Here is a 24,664-nt window from a genome sequence, read left to right as displayed (position 1 = left end):
TCATCACGTTGCTCTTCGGCAATGTTCCCGGCTTTCCAGGAAGCTTGAATTGTGCCTCGTAAGCATGTCTCTATCTATGCGGAAGTACGTATTTCTCTACGTGTCATGTCCAGTCCTCTGATTGTGCCTCGAAAGCAAACGTAAACATAAGCAAACGTAAACGTACGTAAACGTAAGCAAACAGGTGCCTGTATATCATGTCTCTGTGTGGCAGAAGCCAATGGCGGTGGAGGTACGTCCTCTAAGTGTTACATCCAGTCTGATTAGTTTACCGCCCCGATTGACGTAAAACGTAATGTCCTCTGATTGTATTAAACGAAAACTAGTTCGAACAAATGTTATATTAAGGTAACTTCTGGTTTCATTTAGGGCACTTCTTGTTGGAATAAGGTCACTTCCGGTTTATTTGGGGCACTTCCGGTTTAATTTTGGTCTCTTCCGGTTTGCCTGAGGTCACTTCCGATTTAAATAGGTCGCTTCCGGTTTATTTGTGTCACTTCCGGTTTACGTGAGGTCACTTCCGGTTTGATTTGGGGTCACTTGGTTTACCTGAGGTCACTTCCGGTCTATTTGGGGTCACTTCCGGTTTGATTTGGGGCACTTCCGGTTCATTCTGGATTCAGTGGGGGAACTTCAGGGTCAATCCAAGATGGCCGCCACACTGGAAGTGGGGGTCAAGGGTCGAATTGTGTATGCATAGTGGTAGTGGGGGTGAAGGGGGTGAATATGGTAAGCATAAGGTGAACAAAGTGAATAAAGTTGGAATGGGTTGAATCGGTTGAAAAATGTAGAAATTAGAGTAGAAAAACGAAATTTCAGAGAATTTGGTTGAATTTCAAATTTGGAATTTTTGGTAAGTGGGAAGTTGTAGGCAAAAGATGAACAGTTGAAAGTTGGAATGGGTTGAATCGGTTGAAAAATGTAGAAATTAGAGTAGAAAAGCGAAATTTTGGAAAATTTGGTTGAATTTCAAATTTGAAAATTTGGAATTTTTGTAAGTGGGAAGTTGTGGAATAGGTAGAAAAAAGATGAACAGTTGAAGGTTGGAATGGGTTGAATCGGTTGAAAAATGTAGAAATTAGAGAAGAAAAACGAAATTTTGGAGAATTTGGTTGAATTTCAAATTTGAAATTTTTGGTAAGTGGGAAGTTGTGGAATAGGTAGGCAAGAGATGAACAGTTGAAAGTTGGAATGGGTTGAATCGATTGAAAAATGTAGAAATTAGAGTAGAAAAACCAAATTGTAGAGAATTTGGTTGAATTTCAAATTTGAAAATTTGGAATTTTTTGTAAGTGGGAAGTTGTGGAATAGGTATAAAAAAGATGAACAGTTGAAAGTTGGAATGGGTTGAATCGGTTAAAAACATAGAAGTTAGAGTAGAAAAACCAAATTTTGGAGAATTTGGTTGAATTTCAAATTTGAATGTTTGGAATTTTTGGTAAGTGGGAAGTTGTGGAATAGGTAGGCAAAAGATGAACAGTTGAAAGTTGGAATGGGTGAATCGGTTGAAAAATGTAGAAATTACAGGTGAAAAACGAAATTTTGTGAAATTTTGTCGAAATTTTAAACGTGAAAACGTGAAATTTCTGAATTTGGCAATTTTGTGAATGTCGAGAATCCTTCCGAATGTGATTCGAATGTGGTGAATGATGTGAATTTCAAATTGGAACGACGTAAATGTGAAATGTCGAATGTGCCATTAAGAATGCGAAAACGGAAAATTTGCGGAACGAGAAAAATGGAAGCGCTCATCTCGTGAATATTTGGAATACGTCAAAAGTGGAATGGAGTGAATCGGATGAATTATGTGGAAGAAGAAGCGGGACAAAAAAGTGACGGGAATAAAATATAATAAAGTGAATGGTGTAGAATAACATGTGTGAAGGCCATCGCCTTCACACAACTAGAATTTGCAATTTCTGGAGAAATTGCGTGTGAAGGCGAAGACTATGAATAACTTCTTGGGGAATGCTGCCGAATGATGTTGAAACGAGTTACTTGAGAAATGTAGAAAATTGAAAACTTGTCATTTTTGGTAAGTGGGAAGTTGTGGAATGGGTAGGAAATGATGAAGAGTTGTAAGTTGGAACGGGTTGAATCGGTTGAAAAATGTAGAAATTAGAGTTGAAAAACGAAATTTTGGAGAATTTGGCGTAAATTTCAAAATTGAAATGAAAATAGGTAGGAAAGAGATGAACAGTTAAAAGTTAGAACGGGTCAAATAGGTTCAAAAATGTAGAAGTTAGAGCAAATGTTGAATGCCTCATAGAGAATGAATGGAAATATTTTTAAAAAATTGCGCCCAAAAATTTTTGAAATTGAGAACAAAACGAAAACTACAGGTTCAAGAGGTTCACTTTGGAGTTCAAAAGTTGAAACGGGTTGAATCGGACAAAAATTGTAAAAGTTAGAGTAAATGTTATATTTAGGTCACTTCTGGTTTCATTTAAGGCACTTGTTGAAATAAGGTCAATTCCGTTTTTTTTGGGGCACTTCCGGTTTAATTTAGGTCACTTCCGATTTAGCAGAGGTCACTTCCGGTTTATTTGGGGTCACTTCCGGTTTAAAAAGGGCACTTCCGGTTTATTTGTGTCACTTCCGGTCTACGTGAGGTCACTTCAGGTTTGATTTGGGGTCACTTCCGGTTTACCTGAGGTCACTTCCTGTCTATTTGGGGTCACTTCCGGTTTGATTTGGGGCACTTCCGGTTCATTCTGGGTTCATTGGGCGCACTTCAGGGTCAATCCAAGATGGCCGCCACACTGGAAGTGGGGGTGAATGGGGGTGAATATGGTAAGCAAAAGATGAACAGTTGAAAGTTGGAATGAGTTGAATCGGTCGAAAAATGTAGAAATTAGAGTAGAAAAACGAAATTTTGGAGAATTTGGTTGAATTTAAAATGTGAAAGTTTGGGATTTTTGGTAAGTGGGAAATTTTGGAATAGGTAGGCAAAAGATGAACAGTTGAAAGTTCGAACGGGTTGAATCAGTTAAAAAATTTTGAAGTTAGAGCAAATGTTGAATCCCCATAGAGAATGAATGGGAATTTAAAAAAAAAAAGCAATTGCGCCAAAGTTTTTGAAATTTGGAACGAAACAAAAAAAAACGGCTTCAGGAGGTTCACTTTTGGGGTTAAAATGTTGAAACGGGTTTAATCGGACAGAAAATGCAAAAGTTAGCGCAAATGTAGCTATTTAGGGCACTTTTTGTTTAAATAAGGTCACTTCCGGTTTGATTTCGGTCACTTCCGGTTTATTTGGGTCACTTCCAGTTTAATACAGGTCACTTCCGGTTTATCTGAGGTCACTTCCGGTTTGATTTAGGGTCACTTCCGGTTTACCTAAGGTCACTTCCGGTTCATTTGGGGTCACTTCCGGTTTGATTTGGGGCACTTTCGGTTCATTCTGGGTTCATTAGGGGCACTTCAGGGTCAATCCAAGATGGCCGCCCTCCTGGAAGTGGAGGTCAAGGGTTGAATTTGTCTTCCGATTGGAATAGCGTTAGTTATCCTTTGCCACACACTTTCTCAGTATCTCTTTCGTCGTCGGTTTTATGCATTTCTTCTAGCATTTTCCATGATGAGGGTCTGTTCATGCTAATTTTATTCATGCACGAAGCGCTAAATTACATTAAACTAGCGAGCGACACGTATAGCTCCAGAGTAGACGGGACCACGAAATAAAGAAAAGGGTGATGCAACACAACGTCATCAACATCGACTGCCTTTAGCTTAAAAGCGGCATCATATGCGTTTCTTTTGTCCCCCATAATGACGGTTTGTGTATAAAAGCTTCCTTTCAGTAATATCCGTCTTGATCTCGTTCTCTCTCTTCTTTGTGTGAATTATACGGCACTATTTGCCTGGCGGATGGACATGCGATCAACACACCACTTTTCTCCCCAGTGACCGTGTCCATATATCCCTCCGCCCAGCAAAGCGGTGCCGCACAACAGCGATCCACAGCCTTTTTACGAGTGTATAAAAGTGATCAAGTCATCACAAAAATCACGGAAATAATCATATATAAGCCCCCCATAATGATGGTTTGTGTATAAAAGCTTCCTTTCAGTAATGTCCGTCTTGATCTCGTTCTGTCTCATCTTTGTGTAAATTTTACGGCACTATTTGCCTGGCGGATGGACATGCGATCAACACACCACTTTTCTCCCCAGTGACCATGTCATATCCCTCCGCCCAGCAAAGCGGTGCTGCACAACAGCAGTCCACAGCCTTTTTACGAGTGTATAAAAGTGATCAAGTCGTCACAAAAATCACGGAAAAAATCATATATAAGCCCTCCATAATGACGGTTTGTGTATAAAAGCTTCCTTTCAGTATTGTCCGTCTTGATCTCGTTCTGTCTCATCTTTGTGTAAATTTTACGGCACTACTTGCCTGGCGGATGGACATGCGATCAACACACCACTTTTCTCCCCAGTGACCGTGTCCATATATCCCTCTGCCCAGCAAAGCGGTGCCGCACAACAGCGGTCCACAGCCTTTTTACGAGTGTATAAAAGTGATCAAGTCATCACAAAAATCACGGAAAAAATCCTATATTAGCCCGCCATAATGACGGTTTGTGTATAAAAGCTTCCTTTCAGTAATGTCCGTCTTGATCTCGTTCTGTCTCTTCTTTGTGTGAATTATACAGCACTATTTGCCTGGCGGATGGACATGCGATCAACACACCACTTTTCTTCCCAGTGACTGTGTCACATATCCCTCCGCCCACCAAAGCAGTGCCGCACAACAGCGGTCCACAGCCTTTTTACGAGTGTATAAAAGTGATCAAGTCATCCCAAAAATCACGGAAAAAAATCCTATATAAGCCGCACTGGGCTATAAGCCGCAGGGTTCAAAATCTTGGAAAAAAGTCACGGCTTATAGTCCGAAATTTACGGTACTTTTTGTAATACCGTATTGGACTGATGCAAATATGTTACAAATTAATTGTTACAAGAAATCAAGAACCACACTGCTACTGTGCTACAGTTTTGTTGAATCGGGTGTGGGAGTACATAAGCATGTCTTCTTCCTACTCCTTTTTGATCTGAAATGCTATCCATCCATCCATTTTCTGAACCGCTTAGTCCCCACGGGGGTCGCGGGCGCGCTGGAGCCTATCCCAGCCGTCATCGGGCAGTAGGCGGGGGACACCCTGAACCGGTTGCCAGCCAATCGCAGGGCACACAGAGACAAACAACCATTTGCACTCGCACTCACACCTAGGGACAATTTGGAGTCTTCAATCAGCCCACCAAGCATGTTTTTGGGATGTGGGAGGAAACCGGAGTGCCCGGAGAAAACCCACGCGGGCTCGGGGAGAACATGCAAACTCCGCACAGGGAGGGCCGGAGGTGGAATCGAACCCGCACCCTCCTAACTGTGAGGCGGACGTGCTACCCAGTGCGTCACCGAGCCGCCATCTGAAATGCTATTACATTCATATTCATATTTAGGGTTTTTTTTCTTTTGTGCCCGAAATAAAAATATTCAATTAATCAATAGACATAATTTCCCTTCGTTACGTTCTACCATAAATAAAACACTGACATGTCACTCACCACAGGAATAAAGCTGTAAGATTTCCTCCTCACTCCAAAAGTGTGCTTTTTTACTGTGTCTTTGAGCTATGCCATGTAGGTTTACTTCTGCTTGTGTATTTCCAGCTGTTTGTAATTCCAATAAAGTTTATGCAGTCTGTGAAATAAGGGTATTTCTCACCTTTTTTGCAAAGCAAAGGCTTTCTTAAATGGTGTTATATTATCTTTACTTTTCCAAACTTTTACTTTTTACTTTTCCAAGTTAAAAAAAAACCAACTCTTCCATTTGTGTCTGCAGCTACACCGAGAAAAAAGTTAAGGATACAGCCAGAAGGATGTCACTCCTCCGGGAGGGGATTGCGTACCAATAGGAGAGGACTGTTCAAAGGAGGATCGACCCACAGAGGAAGCAGAGATGCCCCTGTGAATTCTAGTACTTTTTCCATCCTCAAGATCAAGGCTGGGAGGAGGAAAGGGATGAGATTTAGGGGTGGTTCAAGGATGCAGCAAAGAGGTGGTTCTAGTGAGGAATCTGATGGCGATGAAGAGGAAGGGGATGACAGTGGGCAGGGAGACCAAGATCAGCGTCCTCATAGGTGTAAGCGATTCAGAATTGATAATGAGGAAGATGAGGACAGTGAGAAACAGGAATTTTACCCAGAGGATGAGGACATGGGCCTAGAAGAAGAAGAAGAAGGACCCTGGGATTCTGACCCAGAACCACCAGTGCTCCTGATGTCTGATCTGAATGATGACATACTTTGTGGCTCCTACCTGACTGTGACTCTACAATGTCCAGACATTACCAATAAAAAATCTGGTAGGTACATAAACCACAATATAATATTTTTTATCTAAAGTAAAGAAGTACTAGTTCATCAAACATACAGGTGTATTCCAGTAAATTAGAATATTTTGGGGAATCTCTATTTATTTCAGTAACTATTTTAGAAAAGTGCCAACACTGGTTGGCCATCTTGGGAGAGACTGCTTTGATGCGCTGTAGTATATACCGTAATTTTCTGACTATAAGTCGCGGTTTTTTTTCATAGTTTGGGTGGGGGGGCGACTTATAATAAGGAGCGACTTGTATGTGTTTTTTTTCAAAAATTTCCCCCCAAAAAAAAAAGCGAAACCGCGATAAACGAACCGCGATGTAGCAAGGGATTACTGAAATTTGAATTTCAAGTGACGTCAGCAGCGCGACGCGGCGGTTCTTTACATAAAGGACAAAGATTGATCACGGGATGACAAAGGACGTACTACCAGCATCATTAGCGGCTTTGTTTCTAAGTGACACGGCGGACGAAGAGTTTGAAGGATTTAAGGATTTGGAGTGACACAGAAGGTTTGAAAAACTATTATGGCTTTTACGCACGGCCGGTCCTATTCTATGGAGCTCTCTTTCACCTCCGCGGATGGAAGTCTGGGGCCGGCGCTCGGCCGGGTGGCTGTCCAGGGACGGTGGATGGGGCTCGGTCATGGCTTTTACGCACGCCCGGTCCTATTCTATGGAGCTCTCTTTTACCTCCGTGGATGGAAGTCTGGGGCCGGCGCTCGGCCGGGTGGCTGTCCGGGGATAGTGGATAGGGCTCCGTCATGGCTTTTACGCACGCCCGGTCCTATTCTATGGAGCTCTCTTCCACTTCCGTGGCTGGAAGTCCACGCCGCCACACGCCTGGAAGTTTGTTTTGTTAAAGAGCCGTTTACCAAACCCACGTCTTTCCTTGAACTTTGTTAACGCTATATAGTAGATCTGTGGGATCTGTGGAATAACGACGAGGCTGACGTCAGGGCGCACGCGCGGCGTTGTTGACAAAGGACGAGGAATTTGATCGATGGATTTAATGATTTAAAGTGCACAGATGGTTTGATAATACTATTATATATAATAGTTATTTGATATCTAATTTAGATATCGTTATATGGGCCTGTGGAATATTTTGAAGTGCAAGCGGCGTCAGCTGCGCGCACCCATTGTTGACAAAGGACGATCGATGGATTTAATGAATTGGAGTGACACAGATGGTTTTATTTACGTGTTATTTATGTAATAGTTTTTTGAATAACTCTAAATTTTACGTCAGGGCCGTTCTCAGCTCTTCGTTTGTGTTTGTCACGTTAGCATACCTATCGGTTAGCCTGTTGTTGCTCGTTCATGACTGTTCTTGGTGTTGGATTTTGTCGAATAAATTGCCCCCCAAAATGCGACTTATACTCCGTAGCGACTTATATATGGTTTTTTTCACTTTTTTGGGCATTTTATGGCTGATGCGACTTGTACTCCGGAGCGATTTATAGTCCGAAAATTACGGTAGTCTGATATAAAGTGGGTGAGTTCACTCACGTAACTCAATTCGTGATGCATTTACAAACAGACTGGCTCATGATAAATCTTATTAGACGTGGTTATGATTCAGGCTGAATGTTTAAATCACAGATTTTTATTTTGAAAAATGTAGAATAGTTGTCCTTCACACATTATTCATATTCTTCATTATTATTATTATTTTTATTATTATTATTATTGCGCCAAGGTCTTCAGACATTAGTAATAAAAACTAATAACAAAATATATATTTTTTGTATATTATTTTTCACACATTTGTGTTCTTTATTATTATCATTATTATAGTGATCCCTTCTTTTTTGTGGGAGATGCGTTCCAGAACCCCCTGCAAAATGAAAATCCATATAGTAGAAATGACATGTATTATTTAGAAAAAAAACATAATTGGAATTTCCAACACGTGCTCTTTCTTGTTGGCCGCTAGAGGGCATGCATATATTGAAAGTCAATTAGAAATGTTTTTTTCTTGCCAAGCAATGTAACGTGTACACCTTCAGAATTACCACATAACATCATGCACAGCGAAACCAAAGTGAGTCACGGTTGAGCACGAATCTCTTGTATGGTCCAATACATAATACCTCTTTCCCCTTGGTACTGTCATCCGCAAACTCAATCTGGACTTCCACTGCTACGCTGATGACACCCAGATCTACATACGTACGACACCAACCCGTAACCCTTCCCTCACTCATTTTGAAACCTGCATCTCTACAATAAAAGCATGGCTGACCCACAACTTTCTCAAACTCAACAGTGACAAAACAGAGCTCCTCCTCATAGGCACTAAATCCTCCCTTAACAAAACTGGATCCATCACACTCACCATTGACTCCTCAAACATCACTCCCTCCCCTCTGGCACGCAATCTTGGCGTTATTTTTGACCCCACACTGTCCTTTCAACCTCATGTTAGCTCAGTTGTCAAGACCTCCTACTTCCACCTCCGACGCATCGCTAAAATCCGGCACTGCCTTTCTCTCCCTGCCGCTGAATCTCTCATCCACGCCTTCATCTCATCCCGGCTTGATTACTGCAACTCCCTTCTCACTGGAATCACTGCTCACTCACTCCATAGACTTCAACTAGTCCAAAACTCTGCTGCCCGCCTCCTTACCCACACCCGGTCCCGTGAACACATCACTCCTGTTCTCCACTCTCTTCACTGGCTCCCCATGAAGGAGCGTATCATCTTCAAGATACTCCTCCTCACCTTCAAAGCCCTTCACCACCTGGCTCCCACTTACCTATCCGACCTCCTTGTCCCCTACTGCCCCAACCGTCCCCTCCGATCCTCCAATACTTCACGTCTGACAGTCCCAAAATCCAAACTCAAATCCTTCGGTGACAGAGCCTTTTCCTGCACATCACCCCGACTCTGGAACTCTCTCCCCCAGTCTGTCTGTGACTCACCCACACTCCCCATATTTAAGTCCCGTCTAAAAACTTACCTCTTCTCCCAAGCTCATGACCTCCCCTACCCATAACTGGTTTCCTCTTCTTAAGTTTACCCGATTGTTTCCTCCCCGTCCCCCTCCCCTCATGTATGTCTTTGCCTTGTTCCCTGTAAGCGTCTTTGGGTGTTTGAAAAGCGCTATACAAATTTAATGAATTATTATTATTATTATTATAATATTACCGTATTTTTCGGACGAAAAGTCGCTCCGGAATATACGTCGCATTAGCCATAAAATACATAATAAAGTGAAAAAAACCATATATAAGTCACTCCGGAGTATAAGTCGCATTTTGGGGGAAATTTATTCGACAAAATCCAACACCAAGAACAGACATGAACGAGCAACAACAGGCTAAACGATACGGTCTGCTAACGTGACATAAACACAAACGAAGAGCTGAGAACGGGCCTGACGTAACATTGACAGTTATCCAAATAACTATAACATAAATAACACCTTTATCAAACCATCTGTGTCACTCCAAATCATTATCATCGATCGTCCTTTATGTCAACAATGCAGGCCGGGTGTGCGGCGCTGACGGCGGTTGCACTTCAAAATATTCCACAAGCCCATATAACTATATATAAATTATATATCAAATCACCAAATGATTCCCGAGCCGTTCATAGCCGTTCGTTTATCGCGGTTTCACTCCATCGCAGATTTTTGAATTTTAAAAATTTATGAAAAATTCACATATAAGTCGCCCCTGATTATAAGTCGCCCCCCCACCCAAACTATGAAAAAAATTTTTTAAACCCTCCCCAATACTTTTATGCAACATAAAGCTTTCCCATTCCCACAATGTTCTGCGCATGTATTGTACCTTTACAGTAAATAATAGAACAAGCACATGATATTGTCACGTGTCCCGGCTCCTTCTGCACCGGTTGGTAGTGCTTCCTATGCGCGTGGTCGGCTGCCGCCTCCTGCGCTTGAACTCAGTCACAACTGAATTTATTTGTTTCAAATATGTAAACCAGGGGTCACCAACACGGTGCCCGCGGACACCAGGTCGCACGTGAGGACCGCATGAGTCGCCCGCAGTACTGTTCTAAAATGAGCTCAAATAGCGGCACTTGTCAGTGAGCTGCATCTATTTATTTTACAGTCAAACCTCGGTTTTCGAACGTCCCGGTTCCCAAACAAATCGGAATTGGAAAAAAAAAATCGAGATTGTTTTGCTTTGGTTGTCGAACAAAATTCGGAGGTCGAACCTCGCGAGATGAGCCGGGAGGACCCGAGAAAACCCGACCGCACGGCCCGGATGCCGACTGACTCCGTTGTTATTGTATTTTCGTTACTTTGAGGATTGTATTAACCCCTAATCATGCCTCCAAAGAAAGCAAGTGGGAGCAGAAAGCCATCCTAAAACACAAAGACGCTCTTAAAGCAATGCGACAGTGAGCGCCCGGCGCGCTGCGGTTGCACGATCGGACCAAATTAAGCTCCCTGCGCACTGTCCACTTAAATTTTGGAAAGTACATCAGGACTTTAAAAAATATTTTCTAAATTTCAGCGACGGCTCTGTCACAATAATGCGACCAGCGCAGTGCAGTTGCGCGGTCGGCGACGCGCTACAGTTGCGTGTTCGGCGGTGCACTGCAGTTGCGCGATCGGACAAAATCAAGCTCCCTGCGCACTTAGGTCCACTTAAATTTTGGAAAGTACATCAGGACTTTAAAAATATTTTCTAAATTTCAGCGACGGCTCTGTCACAATAATGCGACCAGCGCGGGGAAGTTGCACGGAGGGCAACGCGCTACGGTTGCGCGGTCGGCGTTGCGCTGCAGTTGCACGATCGGACAAAATTAAACTCTCTGCGCACTTAGGTCCACTTAAAGTTTGGAAAGTACATCAGGACTTTAAAAATATTTTCTAAATTTCAGCGACGGCTCTGTAACAATAATGCGACCCGCGCGGTGCAGTTGCGTGGTGGGCGACACGCTACGTTTGCGCGTTCGGGGGTGTACTGCAGTTGCGCGATCTGACAAATATGCGCAAATGAAAAAATGCTTTAAAAAAAGCGTTTTTTTTGTCTTGAAACGAATTACAAATTTTTCCATTATTTGTAATGAGAAAAATAAATTCGGAATTTGACCGATTCGCTTCTCGAACCGCCTTCTGGAACGGATTGTAGTCGAAAACCAAGGTTTGACTGTATTTTTGCTATTCTTGTTAAAATCACACTTACTACATGTGAACTGGAAATGACAATAATAACACATAGTGAAAGCCAAATTGAGCAAATTGGCTAGTTCAGAAGTGTGTGTCAAACTGGTAGCCCTTTGCCTTAATCAGTACCCAGGAAGTAGCTCTCTGTTTAAGAAAGGTTGGTGACCCCTGATGTAAACTATACATCATCAGTCAAATGAAGAAAAATAAAATTAAAAGCAAAAACAGGGTGAAAGTCATTTAAATTATGAATTTGTATAAATACTAGGTACAAACATAATACAAGCTACTGCACAAAATGGGCAGAGTTTGCTTGTCTGAAAAGGAGTGGGAAGAAGTAAGACTTATTTAATCCAACCCCTATCCAATTTAAGACAAAAACAATAATGATATTTTGAGTGGGTCCCCCTTCCCATGGGCTCACCACCTGTGGGAGGGGCCAAAGGGGTCGGGTGCAGTGTAAGCTGGGCGGCGGCCAAATGCAGGGACCTTGGCGGTCTGATTCCCAGCTGCAGAAGCTGGCTCTTGGGACATGGAATGTCACCTCTCTGGCTGGAAAGGAGCCCGAGCTGGTGTGCGAGGCAGAAAAGTTCAGACTCGACATAGTCGGACTTGCCGGAGCTCTGCCGGAGGTGGGAGTTGAAGGTCTTCCTGACGGGATTCTGCCAGACGTTCCCAGCAGACCCTCACAGTACATTTGGGTCTGCCAGGACTGGACCGGCATCTTCCCCCACCATCGGCACCAACCCACCACCAGGTAGTGATCAGTTGACAGCTCCGCCCCTCTCTTCACCCAAGTGTCCAAAACATGCGGCCGCAAATCCGATGACACGACTACAAAGTCCATCATCGAACTGCGGCCTACGGTGTCCTGGTGCCAGGTGCACACATGGACACCCTTATGTTTGAACATGGTGTTCATTATTAACAATCCGTGTCGAGCACAGAAGTCCAACAATAGAACACCGCTCAGGTTCAGATCGGGGCGGCAAAAAACAGTCAGGACCCGTCCCCCCACCCGTGGTGAACCCCAATGTGCAGGCGCCCAGCCGGGGGCCAATAAGGAGGCCCACACCTGCTCGACGCCTCTCACCGTGGGCAACTCCAGAGTGGAAGAGAGTCCAGCCCCTCTCGAGAGGGCTTGTACCAGAACCCAAACTGTGTGTGGAAGCAAGTCCGACTATGTCGAATCGGAACTGGGAGTCAATGGATCAGCGTTCTTGTCGCGCCCCGTCAGTACCCGGGCTTGCCCAGGGAAGCAAATGATCCCACCAGCAAACTAAATTCCAAGAGACGACGCCTGAGAGCCAAGTCAAAGAATTCTGGTCACAGTCCCAAAGCCGACAGCAAACAGCCTCAAGAGCACCTCGCGGTGGCACCTGCCCTTCGAATACTACAACTAAATAATTGTACTAAGTTCATCTTGTTTTTCCTTTTCAATTACTTCACTGGTTCTTCTATATCAAAAAATTATTTTAGGTGTATTTACCTGACATGTTTTGGCGGGTTCTTCCGCCTTCATAAATGTCGAAGGCAATTCTGCAGCCATGCGAAGCCTTATTAAAGTCCTCGACTTCCAACACTCGATTGACGTTATCTGCCTCCAAGAGACTCACATTGGCACAGAGGAAGCAGGCCGCTTCACCATCAAAGGCTTTGACCTCCTGTGCTACACCCCACATGCCAATGGACGGGCCACCTATGTGCGCTCTGACATAGTTGAAGCAAACCACTTGACAACACATTTCTCTGACACCATAACTATCGGTGGTTTCAATATTGTCAATGGAGAAAGGGGTGGACTTTGATCTAGAAGGGTATGAACTAAACTTCATTAATAGAGCTGATAAAAGGAGAGGGGGGCAGCCTTATATGTAGATGAAAGACTAAAATACAGGATTGTCAACCGTATGACTGCTACCATTAAGGATATGTGTGAATGTATTACCATAGAGATCAACATGGAAAAAAGGACAAATCAGCTGTGTTTATAGAGCTCCTAGCTTCAGTATAGATACATTTAAGGAAATAATGGAAAATAACTTTACAAACATTGAGCAGAAGGTCACTTTTATTTGTGGTGATTACAACATAGATCTATTAAATGCTAATAATTTACCAGCCATTGATGAATTCACTGCTACAATGTACAGTATGGGCCTTTATCCGACCATTACAAAACCCAGCAGAATAACATCCCAATCAGCTACAATTATAGATAACGTATTTACTAATAACTTGGAAGACAACATGATAAGTGGACTACTAATAAATGATATAAGTGACCATTTGCCAGTGTTTGTTATTTATGACTGTGATTATAAAAGGCCTAAGAAGGAAAACTTACTAAGACAGAGGAGAGTAAGAACGGAGGATACCCTTGAAGTATTGAGATCTGAACTGCTGAGGCAGGATTGGCAAAAAGTATACGAAGCAATGGATGTTGACTCCGCTTATGACTCTTTCTTGAAAACGTTTATGACCATATATGACAGAAGCTGGCCAATGCAACAAAGTAAATATATAACTAAAAATACTGACAAACCATGGATCACAAAGGGACTGTAAAAAAAGAACACCTTGTATAAGCAATTCATAAAACATAGAACTAGAGAAAAAGAAATCAAATATAAAATATATAAAAACAAACTAACTGATATACTAAGAAAATGTAAGAAGGATTAATATAATAGAGTGCTAGAAAATAACAAAGACAATATAAAGGGTACATGGAATATATTCAAATTCAATTATTAGAAATAAAAATACTAGCTCCTATTTCTCGGTAATGGTAAAACAATCACTAATAAAATGGATCTGGTGGAAGGATTCAATAATTTCTTTGTAAATGTGGGGCCTCAACTGGCAATGGAAATAAACCCTCCACAAGGGGGAGGTGTTGAGAGATTCCAGGGAGAGAGGAATCCAGCCAGCATCCTTCTAACACAGACAAATAGAAAAGAAATTATTGATTTCGTCAATAAATTTAAGAACAAAACATCTTTGGACTGGAATGGTCTCGATATGACTTTAATAAAGCATGTTATTGACACCATTGCAGACCCCTTAACATACGTCAGTAATGTGTCTTTCAACCAAGGCTACTTTCCGAACAAAATGAAAACTGCCAAGGTGATCCCAGTATACAAAGCTGGAGACAAAAATACCTTTACCAACTATAGGCCAATTTCACTACTCTCCCAGTTTTCCAAGATTCTCGAGAAACTCTTTGTTGTACGATTGGACAGCTTCATTGATAAACATAAATTGCTCACAGTCAATATGGCTTCAGAACCAACAGGTCAACTGCCATGGCTTTAGTGGACTTAGTCAAAGAACTAACAAGTGCCCTTGACGATAAGAAATGTGCAGTGGGTGTATTTATTGATCTGAAAAAAGCCTTTGACACAATAAATCATGATATACTATTGCAAAAACTTGAAAGGTATGGGACCAGAGGGGTGGGGCTACACTGGTTAAAAAGTTACATTGAAAACAGAAAGCAGTTTGTGCAGGTGGGCGAAATAAAATCCTCTCTTTTAGATATAACTTGGGGTGTACCACAAGGGTCGATATTGGGACCAAAATGATTCATATTACACATAAACCAGCCAGCTCAGTGGCCTAGTGGTAGAGTCTCCGCCCTGAGACTGGAAGGTTGTGGGTTCAAACACCGGCCGGGTCATACCAAAGACTATAAAAATGGGACCCATTGCCTTCCTGCTTGGCACTCAGCATTAAGGGTTGGAATTGGGGGGTTAGATCACCAAATGATTCCCGGGCGCGGCACCGCTGCTGCTCACTGCTCCCCTCTCCCCCAGGGGATAGATCAAAATCACACGGGGATGGGTTAAATGCAGAGGACAAATTTCACCACACCCAGATGTGTGTGTGATGATCATTGGGACTTTTTTTTTTTAAACGAAATCTGCAATGTCTCAAAAATTCTGAAATGTCATTTTTGCTGATGACACAATCATCTTCTGTATAGGTAATGATCTCCAGCAGCTGTCAGAGGCTGTTACAGCAGAATTGGGGAAGCTTAAGTTGTGGTTCGACGCAAACAAACTATCCTTAAACTTAAAAAAGATCAAATTCATGGTCTTTGGCAAAAGAAATAAACACCCAAATACTTCTGTAGAATTAATGATCGTTAGTGTTAAATTGGAAAGATTATTTGAGAATACATTTTTAGGAGTGATAATCGACCACAACTTAAACTGGAAATCACATATCAAGCATATCAAATCCAAGCTGGCAAGTACTGTGGGGATTTCATGTAAAACAAGACATATTCTTAACAACAAATCACTGCAAACAATGTACTGTACACTATTTTTACCATATCTGAATTATTGTGTCGAAATATGGGGAAACACCTACAGGAGCAACCTACAGCCAATATACAACATGCAAAAGAGAGCAATACGGATAGTAAATAAGGTAGGATATTATGAACACACAAATGCACTGTTTCTAAAAACAGTCATTAAATTTTTGGGATCTGGTGGAATCAGAAACTGCTCAATTTTTGTTTAAACCACTTCAAAATTTACTCCCTGAAAATATTCAAAAATTGTTTAGTGAGAAAGAAGGGGGATATGAGCTGAGAGGCAGATTGAACCTCAAACAACCGATTGCTCATAGGACTCTGAAGAGCATGTGTTTGTCTGTCTGTGGGGTGAAACTGTGGAACAAATTGCCAGAAGAGATCAAGGAATGTAAAAATCTTGTCCAGTTAAAAAAAAGTACAAAAACTTGATTCTAGAGAAGTACAAATATGGTGGTAGGTAAATCAGGACCTATGGGACATTTTGTATTTCTATTATTTGTGTATGTGTATAGGTGGTAGGTGGCGTGTATATAGGCATGTATGTACATGTATGAACATATGCACTAGGTGTTGTAAATATATACATGTGTGTATTTAGATGTATGCATGTGTACTGCATATGCCTACATGTAATACTTAACATTTACCGTATTTTTCGGACGAAAATTCGCTCCGGAATATAGGACGCATTAGCCATAAAATGCACAATAACGTGAAAAAAAACCATATAAGTCGCTCCAGGGTATAAATCGCATTTTGGGGGAAATTTATTCGACAAAATCCAACACCAAGAACAGACATGAACGAGCAACAACAGGCTGAACGATAGGTATGCTAACGTGACATAAACACAAACTAAGAGCTGAGAACGGGCCTGACGTAACATTCAGTTATTCAAATAACTATAACATGAATAACACGTTTATAAAACTATCTGTGTCACTCCAATTCATTAAATCCATCGATCGTCCTTTATGTCAACAATGGGTGCGTGCCGCTGACGGCGCTTGCACTTCACAATATTCCACAGGCCCATATAATGATATATAAATTATATATCAAATAACTATTATACAAGCAATAATATTATCAAACCATCTGTGTCACTCCAAATCATTAAATCCATCGATCAAATTCCTCGTCCTTTGTCAACAACGCCGCGCGTGCGCCCTGACGTCAGCCTCGTCGTTATTCCACAGATCTAGTATATAACTATATTGTAGCGTTAACAAAGTACAAGGAAAGACTTGGGTTTGGTAAACGGCTCTTTATTTAACAAAACAAGAGTTCAACGAGCCAACAACTACTGAACTGTAACGATAAAAACATATACAAGTTGCTACACGAAATAAAATATATCAAATAACTATAACATAAATAGTTCACCGCCACACGGCCCCAAGCACCGGCGTCGACTTCCAGGCGTGTGGCGGCGTGGACTTCCATCCCCGGAGGTAGCACTTCCAGCCACAGAGGTGGAAGAGAGCTCCATAGAATAGGACCGGGCGTGCATAAAAGCCATGTCCGAGCCCCATCCACCGTACCCGGACAGCCACCTGGCCAAGCGCCGGCCCCCGACTTCCATCCACGGAGGTGAAAGAGAGCTCCGTAGAGTAGGACCGTGTGTAAAAGCCATAATAGTTTTTCAAACCTTCTGTGTCACTCCAAATCATTAAATCCTTCAAACTCTTCATCCTCCGTGTCACTTACAAACAAAGCCGGTAGTATGTGGGGCCCTTCTTCATCCCGTGATCGAATCTTTGTCCTTCATGTAAACAATCGCCGCGCCGTGCCGCTGACGTCACTTGAAATTCAAATTACAGTAATCCCTTGCGACATTGCAGTTCGTTCATTGCGGTTTCACTTTTTTTTTTTTTATTTTGAAAATTTGTGAAAAAATTCACATACTACGTATGTCGCTCCTCAGTATAAGTCGCCCCCCCACCCAAACTATGAAAGAAAACGCGACTTATAGTCCGAAAAATACGGGACAAGCTATTTAGCTTCAGCCTTAACCCTTTCAGTCAGCCTTCTGAACTTTGAGCTTTAGGGCTCTTTTCATTTTGTTTTGTTTTGATTCTGTTGTTGTTTTTTTATTCGGTTTCTGTGGACATTTTCGTACTGAATATGATGTACATATTTTGCTGATTGAAACAAACTAAACTAAAAATAAAAAATAAAAAAACAAATGTGTACAAGCCCCCTAATGCCAACTGGGATCTGCAGGTCCTACCCACACTACCCCACCCTGCCATCTATGTGGGAGATTTCAACAGCCACCACCCTGACTGGGGATACCCAGCAGCGGATAGCGATGGAGAGGCACTTTCAGACTGGGCATCTAGAAATGACTATGCTCTGATACACGATCCCAAACAAAGAGGAACCTTCCACTACATCAGGTGGACTACTCTCCTGACCTGTGTTGGGTCAGCTCTTTAAATGGAACGCTATCCTGCTCAGATCCTCATCCTTGACGACTTTCCACACAGTCAACCTTGCTCGTACACGTTGGCCTACAGCTCCCAGTCATGAACAGCACAAGGAAGATGCGTTGGAACTTCCGCAAAGCCTACTGGAAGAAATACAGTGAAACTCTGGATAGGAGTGCTGTCACCATCCCACTCCACACCATCACTGTAGATGAAGCCTACAACCCCTTCTGCAGCGCTATCTACAAATCTGCCCACTCAGCCATCCCACGAGGCTACCGACCCCTGTACGTCCCATGCTTGGACGAAGAAAGCACTGCACTCCTACAAGCCTACAAAACAACAAGAGACCCTGAGATAGCAGACCATCTCATTGAATCGCTAACTACAGCTCGGCGAAGGAAATGGGAGGAGACAGTAGCTGACCAGAACTCTACACACTCTAGCAGGAAATGCTGGAGACTCATCCGCGGTCTAGGAGCTGCACAAAAGCCCCCCAGCCAAAACCGAGCATCCGTCACACCCAATCAAGTTGCATCCCACCTACTGGCTATTGCAAAAGTAACTCAAGACAAACCCACCAAAAGAGCAGTTTCATCTGAGCTAAATAAACACCAACAAGTGCTCAGAGAGGATAGAATGGAGAAAGTCCTGAAGGGCCTGAAATGTGGAAAGGCAGCAGGATATGACAACATCTCTCCAGAGTTCATGAAACACCTTGGCCCCCGAGCCCAAACCTGGCTGACACAATTCTACACTAGGATTGTAAAAACAAACTCGATCCTAAAGAAATGGCGGACAGCAAAAGATATTGCCATACCAAAACCTGGCAAAGACCACAAACTGCCAGCCAGCTACCGCCCAATCTCCCTACTCAGCGTTCCTTTCAAAATCTTAGAATGACTAATTCTACAACGTATTTCGCCAGGAGTAGAGGAACTTCTTTATGTGGATCAGGCAGGTTTCCGCAAGGACCGGCCCTATCCACCTTCATCGAAAATGGTTTCAAGAGCAGACTGAAGACAGCGACTGTGTTTCTCGATCTCACAGCCACCTATGATACTGTCTGGCACAAAGGCCTCCTACTCAAACTCACAAAAGCGCTCCCTGCCTAGGCAACGGCAATAATACAGACACACCAGCTCGGGCTCCTTTCCACCCAGAGAGGTGACATTCCATGTCCCAAGAGCCAGCCTCTGCAGCCGGGGATCAGACCGCCAAGGTTCCCGCCCTTGGCCGCCGCCCAGCTCACTACGCACCCGACCCCTTTGGTCCCTCCCACAGGGGGTGAGCCCATGGGAAGGGGGACCCACGTTCTCTTTTCGGCTGTGCCCGGCCGGGCCCCATGGACAAAGGCCAGACGCTCGCCTTCGAGCCCCACACGGGCAAGGGAAAATTAAGTCCATATTTTGTATTCTTCATAAGGGGTCTTTTGAGGCGTGCTTCGTCTGGCCCCTTTGCCATGGGTGACCCTACCAGGGGCAAGAAGCCCCAGACAACATAGCTCTTAGGATCATAGGGACACGCAAACCCCTCCACCATGATAAGATGACGACTCAGCAAAAAAAAATTTTTTTTTTTAATTTTGAAACATTACATAGGTCATTTATATAAAGATTTAACAGTTTGTGATCAAAACCGACTCCTGGGGGACACCACAGGGAATGGTCAAACATGAAGACGTGCAGCTTGGACCTGGGTTTATTGCAGGGAAGGGGGGTAGTGGAGAACAAAGACACGGGCAGGGCAGAGATTCACGGACAGCGGGCAGGGAACAGGTCCACTCGGATCAGGAACAGAGACATGTAGCGGGTACTGACCGTGAGCCTACACACGAGACCGGGGGGAAATGCACGACGGGAGCAGAAACAGACAGGAATTAACCAGACAATGCAATTTCTCCAGAAATTGCGTGTGAAGGTGAAGAAGCTGAATAAATACTTGGGGAATGCTGCAGAATGATGTTGGAACGGGTCGAATCAGTTGAAAAATTTGAAATTAGAAGGGAAAAACTAAACTTTGGAAAATTTGCCGTGAATTTCAAAATTGAAAATTTGGAATTTTTGGTAAGTGGGAAGTTGTGGAATAGGTAGGCAAAAGATGAACGTTTGAAAGTTGGAACGGAATGAATCGGTTGAATAATGTAGAAATTAGCAGGGAAAAACAAAATTTGGGAAAATTTGGCGTGATTGAAGATTTGGGATTTTTGGTAAGTGGGAAGTTGTGGAATAGGTAGGCAAAAGATGAACAGTTTAAAGTTGGAATGGGTTGAATCGGTTGAAAAATGTAAAAATCAGAGGTGACAAACGAAATTTTGCGGAAATTTTAAACGTGAAAACATGACATTTTTCAATCTGGCAAATTCGGGAATGTTGAAAATCTTCCCCAATGTGATTTGAATGCGCTGAATGATGTGAATTTCAAACTGGAATGACATAAATGTGAAACGTTGAACCATTAAGAATGAATGGTGGAAGATTTGCCGTAAATTTGCCGTAAATTTGCGAATTTTGTGAAAACAATTTTTTTTTGTATGAAACAAATGCCGGCACCCCTCGCGTCAATTTTTGGAATATGTCGAAATTGGAATGGGTGAATCGGATAAATTATGTTGAAGTAGTGGAAGGACAAAAAAGTGAGGAGAATAAAATAGAAGAAGAATAAAGTGAATGGTGTAGAACAGGGCTCACCACTTTCACTATGTGTTATTATTGTCATTTCCAGTTCACATGTGTGATTATAACAAGAATAGCAAAAATACAGTCAAACTTTGGTTTTTGACCACAGTCCGTTCCAGAAGGCGGTTCGAGAAGCGAATCGGTCGAATTCCGAATCTATTTTTCCCATTACAAATAATGGAATTTTTTTTAAAATTCGTTTCGAGACAAAAAAAACCCGCCTTTTTCAAGCATTTTTTCATTTGCGCATATTTGTCCGATTGCGCAACTGCAGCGCACCGCCGAACGCGCAACCGTATTGTGTCGCCCACCGCGCAACTGCACCGCGCTGGTCGCATTATTGTGACAGAGCCATCGCTAAAATTTTGAAAATATTTTTAAAGTCCTAATGTACTTTCCAAAATTTAAGTGGACCTCAGTGCGCAGGGAGCTTAATTTGGTCTGATCGCGCAACCGCAGCGCGCCGGGCGCTCACTGTCGCATTGCTTTAAGAGCGTCTTTGTGTTTTAGGATGGCTTTACTGCTCCCACTTGCTTTCTTTGGAGGCATGATTAGGGGTTAATACAATCCTCAAAGTAACGAAAATACAATAACAACGGAGTCAGTCGGCATCCGGGCCGCGCGGTCGGGTTTTCTCGGGTCCTCCCGGCTCATCTTGCGAGGTTCGACCACCGAATTTTGCTCGACAACCGAAGCAAAAAAAATCTCGAATTTTTTGTTAAAATTCCGATTTGTTCGAGAACCAGGACGTTCAAAAACCGAGGTTTGACTGTAAAATAAATAGATGCAGCTCACTGACAAGTGCCGCTATTTGAGCTAATTTTAGAACAGTCCTGCGGGCGACTCATGTGGTCCTCACGGGCGACCTGGTGCCCGCAGGCCCGTGTTGGTGACCCCTGGTGTAGAATAACATAAGTGTGAAGGCCTTCTTGCTGTGATTTAGTTTCCCACAGGCGAGAATGGTCCATGATACCGCTCATTTTTACTTTTCCTCGACTGATTGTTTACAGCCATTTCTTTCTCCTTTTCCTCTTATGAGGTATAATGAACTGCAAATGCAGTTTCAAATTCTTCCTAGCATTACAGCCTGCAAAACAGCAACTTTAAGCCATTATGAAGTAAATAAATAAAAAATAGCAGAATTCAAAGTGTTTGACAAATGTGTGCCCCCCTCTCAAAATGGCGCCAATTGCAATAGGTGGTGACGTCATAAACACCATATGTCTGCCTTCATCGATATGCAGACCCACATTACCTGTTTGTGTGATTAGTGTAATTTTGTACTAGTCAGTTTTCCAAAATATGTCATTTGTCAAATTTCTCTGTTTTATTTCATTGTTTGTATTTTATTACCCTTCTATGCACCAAACGGAGCAAAAAACAAATGTTTTTCTTCACAGGTTCTGTAGCTCCAGTAATGGAAGCTGCCATGGAGATTAGGTCACCTCCAGTAAATGCATGTGGTCAAGCATGCATCAACCGAAAGACCACTTTTCCCAAAGCTTTAAGGCTCAAGAGCAATGACAAGGCACGGGATGGCCAAATTTTAGGACCAGGAAGGTTGGTGTTTTGAGATTAAACTTTCATTTAGGTGCAGAAATGTTTCATGATGAAATGTGGAGCTTGTACTTAATTTGATGTTGAATGGAATGTTGCATTCTGTGCTCAACTAGAAGTGTTAAAAGAATGTATCTGAATTGAAAAAATGGTTTTGATTTTGTAAATGTGAGTGTATTGAATCAAATATAATTGTTAGACTGTAAGGTATATTGATATACGTATGTTCTTATTTGAAAGATTTATTTAAAGGATGGGTCACTTTTATCATTACTTACTGACAAGTTCATTCATGTTGAAATAGCCAAAGCCATAAAAAAAACAATAACTCCTTAATAAATACTGGAGATAATTACACATAGCAATAAAACAAATGGATTATATAAGAGATGTAAAAAGAAATTAATTACAAATAAATAATCAATAAAGGGTTTTTATTGTCCCTGTACCTAAGAGACACATAGAGATACATACGTTCCGTAACTTACTGTAACTTACAGTATGTGAATGTCAAACTAACTTTTTCTTTTAAAATTATTTATGTTTATGTTTTCTATTTTTCCGTTTTTTTAATGCATCTTACATAACGGTCTCTTAAAACTAACGTAGCATATTTATTTTTTATATATTCTTTTACGTTTTCTTTTTAACTTGAATCTTCAACCTCTTCACTTCCACTCAATTCAAGGTTTCTTTTCTTTGCTTCACTTTCCTCCTCACCATCACTTGACCGCTTTTTAGATTTTTTTAAAGAAAGGCGTTCCATCTCTTCCAGGGTAGGGCTGCAACATTTAAAGATGAGGATTATCCCCTTGGATGGCTTGGACGCTTTGAGAGCTTCTTTCTGCTTAATTGTCGTCACTTGATCGCTAAAATTGTTGAGATGTTCTGGACATATTGTTTCGCAAGATCACTCACACGCACTCCGCGCTCACGTTTTCTTATGATTTATTTTTTTAATTGTAAGGAAATCATCTCCTTCTTCCTTTCATCACCACTGCTACTATTTGCGTTAGTTTTCTTGGGACATGATAACATGACGCTGACGTCATCCTGATGTGTCGCCGTCATTGAATGTTGAGTCAAATATTTGATCTAATTTCACATCGTATGGTAAGAAATTCGTAGGTTTAAGCAATCGTCTGTAGAGGTTTGACATATATACAGTGCCTTGCGAAAGTATTCGGCCCCCTTGAACCTTTCAACATTTCGCCACATTTCAGGCTTCAAACATAAAGATATAAAAATTTTATTTTTTGTCAAGAATCAACAACAAGTGGGACACAATCGTGAAGTGGAACGAAATTTATTGGATAATTTAAACTTTTTTAACAAATAAAAAACTGAAAAGTGGGGCGTGCAATATTATTCGGCCCCCTTGCGCTAATGCTTTGTAGCGCCACCTTTTGCTGCAATTACAGCTGCAAGTCGCTTGGGGTATGTCTCTATCAGTTTTGCACATCGAGAGACTGGAATTCTTGCCCATTCTTCCTTGCAAAACAGCTCGAGCTCAGTGAGGTTGGATGGAGAGCGTTTGTGAACAGCAGTCTTCAGCTCTTTCCACAGATTCTCGATTGGATTCAGGTCTGGACTTTGACTTGGCCATTCTAAAACCTGGATACGTCTATTTGTGAACCATTCCATTGTAGATTTGGCTTTATGTTTTGGATCATTGTCCTGTTGGAAGATAAATCTCTGTCCCAGTCTCAGGTCTTTTGCAGACTCCAACAGGTTTTCTTCCAGAATGGTCCTGTATTTGGCTCCATCCATCTTCCCATCAATTTTAGCCATCTTCCCTGTCCCTGCTGAAGAAAAGCAGGCCCAAACCATGATGCTGCCACCACCATGTTTGACAGTGGGGATGGTGTGTTCAGGGTGATGAGCTGTGTTGCTTTTACGCCAAACATATCGTTTTGCATTGTGGCGAAAAAGTTCGATTTTGGTTTCATCTGACCAGCGCACCTTCTTCCACATGTTTGGTGTGTCTCCCAGGTGGCTTGTGGCAAACTTTAAATGAGACTTTTTATGGATATCTTTGAGAAATGGCTTTCTTCTTGCCACTCTTCCATAAAGGCCAGATTTGTGCAGTGCACGACTGATTGTTGTCCTATGGACAGACTCTCCCACCTC

General features: G+C 42.3%; 1 protein-coding gene and 1 long non-coding RNA gene across 8 annotated transcripts in view; both read left to right on the top strand.

Annotated features, from left to right (window-relative positions):
• kdm2aa (lysine (K)-specific demethylase 2Aa) overlaps positions 1-24,664 on the top strand; it is a 215,357-nt gene that overhangs the window by 136,466 nt on the left and 54,227 nt on the right. For 6 of the 7 annotated variants that reach the window (XM_037254384.1, XM_037254353.1, XM_037254367.1 and 3 more), the window contains 2 exons: positions 5,845-6,366; positions 22,378-22,537. In XM_037254384.1, coding sequence (XP_037110279.1) covers positions 5,845-6,366; positions 22,378-22,537 — 682 coding nt within the window. The remainder of the gene's footprint in view (positions 1-5,844; positions 6,367-22,377; positions 22,538-24,664) is intronic. The other variant, XM_037254394.1, reaches the window with a different exon arrangement.
• LOC119125028 lies at positions 282-2,773 on the top strand. The gene is made up of 3 exons (XR_005098411.1): positions 282-535; positions 2,510-2,561; positions 2,623-2,773. It is a non-coding gene; the product is annotated as an uncharacterized LOC119125028 (long non-coding RNA).

The sequence above is a fragment of the Syngnathus acus genome, chromosome 1, assembly GCF_901709675.1.
Source record: "Syngnathus acus chromosome 1, fSynAcu1.2, whole genome shotgun sequence".
In the NCBI taxonomy this organism is placed as follows: domain Eukaryota; kingdom Metazoa; phylum Chordata; class Actinopteri; order Syngnathiformes; family Syngnathidae; genus Syngnathus; species Syngnathus acus.
The sequence above is the reverse complement of the archived record's forward strand: the minus strand, read 5'-3'. Positions and strand labels throughout refer to the sequence as shown.